This window comes from Oncorhynchus nerka, linkage group LG11, assembly GCF_034236695.1.
Source record: "Oncorhynchus nerka isolate Pitt River linkage group LG11, Oner_Uvic_2.0, whole genome shotgun sequence".
In the NCBI taxonomy this organism is placed as follows: Eukaryota; Metazoa; Chordata; class Actinopteri; order Salmoniformes; family Salmonidae; genus Oncorhynchus; species Oncorhynchus nerka.
The window spans coordinates 10,067,555-10,078,444 of NC_088406.1; the positions used below are offsets into that span (position 1 = coordinate 10,067,555).

A 10,890-nucleotide genomic window follows, 5' to 3' on the forward strand; every position below is an offset into this window, starting at 1 on the left:
GCGTCCTAGCATATATTAGCATATTTCCTTTGTGAAGTGCGCATGTGCAATAACTCAATTCGCATTTGCACTTATTCTAAACAACGCCATTAAATTAAAAAAAAAAATCTCTTTCCGTCTTCTCCCACTGCCGACCTCTGGGATCCTCTCACTACCATATTTGGTAGTGAGTGGAAACGCTAACCGGATACTTCACATTTATACATCCGGTTATATATCTGTCTCGTTGTTCTGACTGTCTGTACTCAGCAGCTGGTGAAGTTAAGTGAAAGCTAAAATATGGAGGACAACATAGACGTGGAAGCTGGAGAAAATCCATTTCAACCTTATTTAGACGCTCTACGGAAGGAGTTAAACACCAAGACCCCATATTTATTATCGGAATTATAATTTCTTTGGCTGTTGTTGTCATCAGTTTTGGTAAGCTAACTACTGTAATCTACTTCCAGTTCACGTTAGCTAGCCTCACATCCTCGGGAACAGAGTGACTGTAAATCCGTATGAGTTGTCACTAGCCTGGCTTCAGCCTGCTGACTTTCTGTGCTGTGAGATTTTTTGTTGTTGTCTTTTATCAAGACAAAAAAAAGCCTGCTAGCTAATGTTAGCAATCTAAGATGAACTAGCTGGGTAAATTAGCTTGCTAGTTTACCAACAGCTGTCACTAGCATAGTAGCAATCTATCTATCTAGCTAACGTTACTGTACTACGCTGTTTATCAGGTGCTCCTCTGTTCCATGTTGTTAACTTTGTATGATCGCTAAAAACCAAACTGAAACATCTATGATTGGTTTACATTTTAGTGTTGTTGAAGTACTTCCTGAGCAGCAAAACTGTCCAAAGTGCTGTGCTGCTGGTTGGTCTCTGCGATTCTGGAAAGACCCTCCTCTTTAGTCGAGTGAGTGCATCATCAGTATAACATCTAGCCTATTCCAACTATTTACCTTTACAGATGGCAGAAGTTGTACAGCACTGATGATCTTTATTTCCAGTTGTTGTCAGGAAGGTTCAAGAAGACCCAGACCTCCATCACAGACAACAGTGCCCCCTACAAAGCCAAGAACGAGAAGGTAAGGAGGCAACTATGGTATGGTGGTGAGGGAGTAGGATCTGAAGCGATTGTTTTTAAATTATATGACAAATGTATTTGTCAACTGTCAAACACTGGCTTGTCCGTCCCCTTGTCCTTCTTCACTGTGTGCAGGGCAGCAGCTGGACCCTGATCGACCTCCCTGGACATGACAGTCTTCGTCCGCAGTATGTGGAGAAGTTCAAGTCAGCAGCCAGGTGAGTAAAGATAAGGGTGTTTGTATTCAGGGAAGGTCTATAATATGAAAAGCACTGTGGTTGACCTAAGAACAAGATTCTGAAAGACACCCTTTAACTTTCTTTTATTATCTCCTCTCTCTAACTGCAGGGCCATAGTCTTTGTGGTGGACAGTGCCATCTTCCAGAAGGAAGTGAGAGACGTGGCTGAGTTCCTGTACTTCCTGTTGACTGACAGTGCAGTGTCCAGGAATGTCCCCTCTCTGATAGTGGCCTGCAACAAGCAAGGTGACGTGACAAACTTTTCAACCTTCCCACTCCCTCCACAAATACCTCCCCATCATGATGTTAATGCTTGCTAATGATATTTTCCCTGTAGATATCACCATGGCAAAATCTGCTAAGCTGATTCAGCAGCAGCTGGAGAAAGAGATGTAAGTAGTCCTCATGTTACCAACAACGACATAGAAAGGTTGTGATTCTACAGAATGGACTGGATTGAAATTAAATTGATCCCAACCTTTTCCCTCAGGAACACATTGAGAGTGACACGGTCTGCGGCTCTGGGCACCCAGGACGGGTCAGCAGGGTCCAGCGTGCACCTGGGGAAGAAGGGCAAGGACTTCGAGTTCAGCCAGCTGCCCATGAAGGTGGAGTTCCTGGAGTGCAGTGCCCGTGGCAGCAAAGGGGAGAACGGTCAGGCAGACATCGGCAGCCTCGAGAAGAGCCTGGCCAACCTGTGAGATGGCTGGGTCTTGTTATTGACCATCTGGTTCCCATATAGGTCACTACTTTGGCCAAGAGCCCTTTGCTCTTAGGTGTGTTATTGTGAATGGGCTCTCTTAGGATATTTTCCTGAGGACTGTCTCAACAGCCTCTCAAGACTCCAGACTCAAATCACTATACTATGATAAAGTGAATAACTTCTTGTGCTGACGTCACAAGGTCATGTGATGTAGTGAATGCCAATTTGCAAAAAAAAATCTGATAATGAAAATAAAGTGTTTGCTTTTCTCCAGCAGATGTTGTTGCTATACGTTTTAGTGTTTCCGCTATATTCCCCTACATTTTTGCCCCCCCCCCCAAAAAAATCTATAAATTATAACAATAAAACCTGTATAGTAAAATGTTTTTAGTGTTAACGTAAATTATTAAAACCACAACATATGTAGGAAAGATAATGGACCTAATTAAATTTTTTTTTTTTTTTTTTTAAATTAAGGAGATATTTGAGAACTAACAAATCACCTAAATAAAAACTACAGTAAGAGACATAACATTTCCAAAATGGCGTTGATGTGATGTTTGAGTCACTCGGATGCCAAAATGGCGTTGATGTGATGTTTGAGTCACTCGGATGCCAAAATGGCGTTGATGTGATGTTTGAGTCACTCGGATGGCAAAATGGCGTTGATGTGATGTTTGAGTCACAAAATCGATGTGATGCCGGAAAATGGCGTTGATGTGATGTTTGAGTCACTCGGATGGCAAAATGGCGTTGATGTGATGTTTGAGTCACTCGGATGCCAAAATGGCGTTGATGTGATGTTTGAGTCACTCGGATGCCAAAATGGCGTTGATGTGATGTTTGAGTCACTCGGATGGCAAAATGGCGTTGATGTGATGTTTGAGTCACTCGGATGCCAAAATGGCGTTGATGTGATGTTTGAGTCACTCGGATGCCAAAATGGCGTTGATGTGATGTTTGAGTCACTCGGATGCCAAAATGGCGTTGATGTGATGTTTGAGTCACTCGGATGGCAAAATGGCGTTGATGTGATGTTTGAGTCACTCGGATGGCAAAATGGCGTTGATGTGATGTTTGAGTCACTCGGATGCCAAAATGGCGTTGATGTGATGTTTGAGTCACTCGGATGCCAAAATGGCGTTGATGTGATGTTTGAGTCACAAAATGGCGTTGATGTGATGTTTGAGTCACTCGGATGGCAAAATGGCGTTGATGTGATGTTTGAGCGGATGGCAAAATGGCGTTGATGTGATGTTTGAGTCACTCGGATGCCAAAATGGCGTTGATGTGATGTTTGTTTGAGCAAAATGGCGTTGATGTGACTCGGATGCCAAAATGGCGTTGATGTGATGTTTGAGTCACTCGGATGCCAAAATGGCGTTGATGTGATGTTTGAGTCACTCGGATGGCAAAATGGCGTTGATGTGATGTTTGAGTCACTCGGATGGCAAAATGGCGTTGATGTGATGTTTGAGTCACTCGGATGCCAAAATGGCGTTGATGTGATGTTTGAGTCACTCGGATGCCAAAATGGCGTTGATGTGATGTTTGATGCCAAAATGGCGTTGATGTGATGTTTGAGTCACTCGGATGCCAAAATGGCGTTGATGTGATGTTTGAGTCACTCGGATGGCAAAATGGCGTTGATGTGATGTTTGAGTCACTCGGATGGCAAAATGGCGTTGATGTGATGTTTGAGTCACTCGGATGCCAAAATGGCGTTGATGTGATGTTTGAGTCACTCGGATGGCAAAATGGCGTTGATGTGATGTTTGAGTCACTCGGATGGCAAAATGGGAATTGCAGGAAACCACCGCTGCTGAAAAAAAAAATCTTAGGTGGAAAAACAGCGTTTCTAGCAAATGACCCGTCCCTTTCATAGTTTCATACTCACCTACTCCTATGAAACAGTGTGAACATCTGCCTACTTGTATTATTTGTGTTAAATTAGCTTTGTCAGACGTCTAGCACTTAAAATCACCCTTTTTGAGAGACAAATGTTAATGTGGTGTGAGATAGTTACTGACTCACCTCTAATAGATTACAACTGTTTGTAATTCCAAAATCAGCTTTGTTCCTTTCTGGAACAGTTTAGTACAGTTTAGTATAGTTATTCAGTGTATTTACATTTGAGGGGGAAGTTGACCGTAAATCTGTTATGTTATTCAGCTTGTAAATAAAATGTCTTTATAGATATGGGGATATTTGTGGTGGTTGGTGAGTGCAACATCATGCTACCCATTGTGACACCAACGCTGTAGAAGAATAGCCTACTGACAAGTTTGAGTCATACACATGGCAAAACATTAATGGGCAAAAATCAAGAATTTAGTTAGTTTTTTTTAACCTGTTATAACTCATCTTTTCCTAGCTGCTGATATGTTGAGTGATATTGACGACTGAGATTTTGAGGGTCTCCCATCTCCACAGAGGAGCTCTGTCAGAGTCACCATCGGGTTCTTGGTCACATCCCTGACCAAGGCCCTTCTCCCCCAATTACCCAGTTTGGTCAGGCAACCAGCGCTAGGAAGAGTCTTGGTGGTTGCAAACTTCTTCCATTTAAGAATGATGGAGGCCACTGTGTTCTTGGGACCTTCAATGCTGCAGAAATGTTTTGGTTCCCTTCTCCAGATCTGTGCCTCGACACAATCCTGTCTCGGAGCTCTACTGACAATTCCTTTGACCTCATGGCTTGGTTTTTGCTCTGACATGCACTGTCAACTGCACAGGTGTGTGCCTTTCCAAATCATGTCCAATCAATTGAATTTACCACAGGTGGCCTCCAGTCAAGTTGTAGAAACATCTGAAGGTTGATCAATGGAAACAGTATCCAGTTACATTTCCAGTTACATTTCGAGTCTCATAGCAACGGGTCTGAATACTTATGTACCTAACCTGTCTGGTTAGGGCTCTGGTCAGCCAGACAGTAGACAGACAGATTAGGTCTCTGGTCAGCCAGACAGTAGACAGACAGGTTAGGACTGTAGACCAGACAGTAGACAGACAGGTTAGGACTGTAGACCAGACAGTAGACAGACAGGTTAGGGCTCTGGTCAGCCAGAGAGTACACAGACAGGTTAGGACTGTAGACCAGACAGTAGACAGACAGATTAGGGCTCTGGTCAGCCAGACAGTAGACAGACAGATTAGGGCTCTGGTCAGCCAGACAGTAGACAGACAGGTTAGGGCTCTGGTCAGCCAGACAGTAGACAGACAGGTTAGGGCTCTGGTCATCCAGACAGTAGACAGACAGGATAGGGCTCTGGTCAGCCAGACAGTAGACAGACAGGTTAGGGCTCTGGTCAGCCAGACAGTAGACAGACAGGTTAGGGCTCTGGTCATGTACCTAACCTGTCTGGTTAGGGCTCTGGTCATCCAGACAGTAGACAGACAGGTTAGGGCTCTGGTCAGCCAGACAGTAGACAGACAGGTTAGGGCTCTGGTCAGCCAGACAGTAGACAGACAGGTTAGGGCTCTGGTCAGCCAGACAGTAGACAGACAGGTTAGGGCTCTGGTCAGCCAGACAGTAGACAGACAGGTTAGGGCTCTGGTCAGCCAGACAGTAGACAGACAGGTTAGGGCTCTGGTCAGCCAGACAGTAGACAGACAGGTTAGGGCTCTGGTCAGCCAGACAGTAGACAGACAGGTTAGGGCTCTGGTCAGCCAGACAGTAGACAGACAGGTTAGGGCTCTGGTCAGCCAGACAGTAGACAGACAGGTTAGGGCTCTGGTCAGCCACCACCATGTTGGGCTCCCCTCTCAGCAGCGTGGGACACACCTACTTCACCTTGTCCCCATGGCTGAATTTGAGTTTAGCTCCTGATCTTCAGGGCTTCCTCTGTGCCTGATCTGCACTGTTGCCTGGTGACTGATCTGCACTGCTGCCTGGTGACTGATGTGCACTGCTGCCTGGTGACTGATGTGCACTGTTGCCTGGTGACTGATCTGCACTGTTGCCTGGTGACTGATCTGCACTGTTGCCTGGTGACTGATCTGCACTGCTGCCTGGTGACTGATGTGCACTGCTGCCTGGTGACTGATCTGCACTGTTGCCTGGTGACTGATCTGGTGACTGATCTGCACTGCTGCCTGGTGACTGATGTGCACTGCTGCCTGGTGACTGATCTGCCATGCTGCCTGGTGACTGATCTGCCATGTTGCCTGGTGACTGATCTGCCATGTTGCCTGGTGACTGATCTGCCATGCTGCCTGGTGACTGATCTGCACTGCTGCCTGGTGACTGATCTGCCATGCTGCCTGGTGACTGATCTGCCATGCTGCCTGGTGACTGATCTGCCATGCTGCCTGGTGACTGATCTGCCATGCTGCCTGGTGACTGATCTGCCATGCTGTCTGGTGACTGATCTGCCATGTTGCCTGGTGACTGATCTGCCATGCTGCCTGGTGACTGATCTGCCATGCTGCCTGGTGACTGATCTGCCATGTTGCCTGGTGACTGATCTGCACTGCTGCCTGGTGACTGATCTGCCATGCTGCCTGGTGACTGATGTGCACTGCTGCCTGGTGACTGATGTGACTGCTGCCTGGTGACTGATCTGCACTGCTGCCTGGTGACTGATCTGCCATGTTGCCTGGTGACTGATCTGCCATGCTGCCTGGTGACTGATCTGCCATGCTGCCTGGTGACTGATCTGCACTGCTGCCTGGTGACTGATCTGCCATGTTGCCTGGTGACTGATCTGCACTGCTGCCTGGTGACTGATCTGCCATGCTGCCTGGTGACTGATGTGCACTGCTGCCTGGTGACTGATCTGCCATGTTGCCTGGTGACTGATCTGCCATGCTGCCTGGTGACTGATGTGCACTGCTGCCTGGTGACTGATCTGCCATGCTGCCTGGTGACTGATCTGCACTGCTGCCTGGTGACTGATCTGCCATGCTGCCTGGTGACTGATATGCCATGCTGCCTGGTGACTGATTTGCCATGCTGCCTGCCCCCCTTCTCTTCCTCCTCCCTCTCCTTCCTAGTCTCCTCTTTTGCCTGCTGGGCTTTAGGCTGGGCCTTACATACGGAGCACACCACCCGCGTTGCAAAATAAATGTACACAAAAAGTTGAAGTCAGAAGATTACATACACCTTAGCCAAATAATTTTAAAACTCACCTCTTCACAATTCCTGACATTTAATCCTAGTAAAAATTCCCTGTCTTAGGTCAGTTAGGATCACCACTTTATTTTAAGAATGTGAAATGTCAGAATAATAGTAGAGAGTGATTTATTTCAGCTTTAATTTCTTTCATCATATTCCCAGTGGGTCAGAAGTTTACATACAATCAATTAGTATTTGGTAGCATTGCCTTTAAATTATTTAACTTGGGTCAAAAGTTTTGGGTTGCCTTCCACAAGCTTCCCACAATAGGTTGGGTGAATTTTGGCCCATTCCTCCTGACAGAGCAGGTGTAACTGAGTCAGGTTTGTAGGCCTCTTTGCCTGCACACACTTTTTCAGTTCTGCCCACAAATTGTCTACAAGATTGAGGATATAGCTTTGTGATGGCCACTCCAATACCTTGACTTTGTTGTCCTTAAGCCATTTTGCAACAACTTTGAAAGTAAGCTTTGGGTCATTGTCCATTTGGAAGACCCATTTGCGACCAAGCTTTAACTTCCTGACTGATGTCTTGAGAAGTTGCTTCAATATATCCACATAATTTTCCTCCCTCGTGATGTCATGTATTTTGTGAAGTGAACCAGTCCCTCTTGCAGCAAAGCACCCCCACAACATGATGCTGCCACCCCCGTGCTTCACGGTTGGGGTGGTGCTCTTCGGCTTGTAAGCCTCCCCCTTTTTCCTTCAAAACAGAACAATGGTCATTATGGCCAAACAGTTCAATTTTTGTTTCATTAGACCATAGGACATTTCTCCAAAAAGTACGATCTTTGTCCCCATGTGCAGTTGCAAACCGTAGTCTGGCTTTTTTATGGCGGTTTTGGAGCAGTAGCTTCTTCCTTGCTGAGTGGCCTTTCAGGTTATGTCGATATAGGACTCGTTTTACTGTGGATATAGATACTTGTGTACCTGTTTCCTCCAGCATCTTCACAAGGTCCTTTGTTGTTGTTCTGGGATTCATTTTCACTTTTCACACCAAAGTACATTAATCTCTAGGAGACAGAACGCTTCTCCTTCCTGTGCGGTATGACAGCTGCGTGGTCCCATGGTGTTTATACTCGCATACTATTGTTTGTACAGATGAATGTGGTACCTTCAGGTGTTTGTAAATTCCTCCCAAGGATGAACCAGACTTGTGGAGGTCTACAATTTTGTTTCTGAGGTCTTGGCTGATTTCTTTTTATTTCCCCATGATGTCAAGCAAAGAGGCACTGCATTTGAAGGTGGGCCTTGAAATACATCCACAGGTACACCTCCAATTGACTCAAATGATGTCAACTAGCCTATCAGAAGCTTCTAAAGCCATGACATCATTATCTGGAATTTTCCAAGCTGTTTAAACGCACAGTCAACTTAGTGTATGTAAACTTCTGACCCACTGCAATTGTGATACAGTGAATTATAAGTGAAATAATCTGTCTGTAAACAATTGTTGGAAAAATTACTTGCGTCATGCACAAAGTAGATGTCCTAACCGACTTGCCAAAACTATAGTTTGTTCACAAGACATTTGTGGAGTGGTTGAAAAACTAGTTTTAATTCATCCAAACTAAGTGTATGTAAACTTACGACTTCAGTTGTACAGGTTATTCAGCCATTGCACCCACACCTGCGTCAGCGTAGCCAGGCGTTAAAATTCAAATCAAATCAAATTGTATTTGTCACATACACATGGTTAGCAGATGTTAATGCGAGTGTAGCGAAATGCTTGTGCTTCTAGTTCCGACAATGCAGTAATAACCAACAAGTAATCTAGCTAACAATTCCAAAACTACTACCTTATAGACACAAGTGTAAGGGGATAAAGAATATGTACATAAAGATATATGAATGAGTGATGGTACAGAGCGGCATAGGCAAGATACAGTAGATGGTATTGAGTACATTATATACATATGAGATGAGTATGTAAACAAAGTGGCATAGTTAAAGTGGCTAGTGATACATGTATTACATAAAGATTGAGCTTGGGTCTCCTGCTTAATCCTTATCCTCAACCGTAGGGTCCTAGAGGGCCACCAGGCGGTTTGAAGAGCTGACCGGCCTTCTGCTGATGCCCCTCCTCTTCCAGTAGGTTCAATTTAACTAGGCAAATCAGTTAAGAACAATTTTTTTTTTTTACAATGACAGCCTACCCCGGCCAAACCTGGACACTGCTGAGCCAATTGTGCGCCGCCCTATGGGACTCCCAACCACAGCTGGCTGTGTTACAGCCTGGATTCGAACCAGGGACTGTAGTTATGCCTTTTGCTCTGAGATGCAGTGCCTTAGACCACTGTGCCACTCAGGAGCCCGCCTGCAAGGGATTGGGGACGGAAGGGGTCAAAACATACTTACTTAGTCAAACAGGGCACTCTCTCTCTCCAGCCATCTGTTTCTCCTGTCGTCTCACCTGCATGTCGAGCCCGACTGAGACCAGGCCTGAGAGGACGGGAAGCCACAGATGAGACGATGTTGGTGTATCTGTGGAGAGTCCTGTTTACTGTGCCCCACCGGCAGTTCTAGCACCCTCACCGCCCCCGAGGCATCAGCCACAGCCAGAGTTGAGCCTGTCTTATTCAGAGCCACAGAGTTGGCACATCGTCACAACACTGTATATATACATAATACGACATTTGTAATGTTTTTATTCTTTTGGAAATTCTGTGAGTGTAATGTTTACTGTTCATTTTTATTGTTTATTTCACTTTTGTATATTATCTACTTCACTTGCTTTGGCAATGTTAACATATGTTTCCCATGCCAATAAAGCCCCTTGAATTGAATTTAATTGAGTTGATCTCCTCCACTCCCTCACCCTGCAGCTCCTCTACCGCCCCCTTCAGGCTCCTGGGGTCCAGGACATACTACATAAGTGAGTTTTAGTCAAGCTGGTATCTTTTGCTAACAGTGACATGATCCTGTACATAGTTAGCTGTAAAGGAATACAGATACAACGGGCGGCAGGTAGCCTAGTGGTTAGAGTGGAGGGACGGCAGGTAGCCTAGTGGTTAGAGTGGAGGGACGGCAGGTAGCCTAGTGGTTAGAGTGGAGGGACGGCAGGTAGCCTAGTGGTTAGAGTGGAGGGACGGCAGGTAGCCTAGTGGTTAGAGTGGAGTGTCGGCAGGTTGCCTAGTGGTTAGAGTGGAGGGACGGCAGGTAGCCTAGTGGTTAGAGTGAAGGGACGGCAGGTTGCCTAGTGGTTAGAGTGGAGGGACGGCAGGTAGCTTAGTGGTTAGAGTGGAGGGGACGGCAGGTAGCCTAGTGGTTAGAGTGAAGGGGACGGCAGGTAGCCTAGTGGTTAGAGTGAAGGGACGGCAGGTTGCCTAGTGGTTAGAGTGGAGGGGACGGCAGGTAGCCTAGTGGTTAGAGTGGAGGGGACGGCAGGTAGCCTAGTGGTTAGAGTGAAGGGACGGCAGGTTGCCTAGTGGTTAGAGTGGAGGGGACGGCAGGTAGCCTAGTGGTTAGAGTGGAGGGACGGCAGGGAGCCTAGTGGTTAGAGTGGAGGGGACGGCAGGTAGCTTAGTGGTTAGAGTGGAGGGGACGGCAGGTAGCCTAGTGGTTAGAGTGGAGGGGACGGCAGGTAGCCTAGTGGTTAGAGTGGAGGGGACAGCAGGTAGCCTAGAGGTTAGAGTGGGGGCATGGCAGGTAGCCTAGCGGTTAGAGTGGGGGGACGGCAGGTAGCCTAGCGGTTAGAGTGGAGGGATGGCAGGTAGCCAAGCGGTTAGAGTGGAGGGACGGCAGGTAGCCTAGTGGTTAGAGTGGAGGGG

The 10,890-nt window shown here is 46.5% G+C and overlaps 1 protein-coding gene across 1 annotated transcript; it reads left to right on the top strand.

Moving 5' to 3' along the window:
- The first annotated feature begins 203 nt into the window (after positions 1–203).
- On the top strand, positions 204–2,284 carry srprb (SRP receptor subunit beta). The gene is given in 8 exon segments (XM_029672143.2): positions 204–355; positions 358–420; positions 801–895; positions 990–1,067; positions 1,202–1,284; positions 1,415–1,551; positions 1,643–1,697; positions 1,796–2,284. Coding segments are annotated over 8 exon segments (798 nt in total). The 5' UTR covers positions 204–279; the 3' UTR covers positions 2,007–2,284.
- Positions 2,285–10,890: the final 8,606 nt, after the last annotated feature.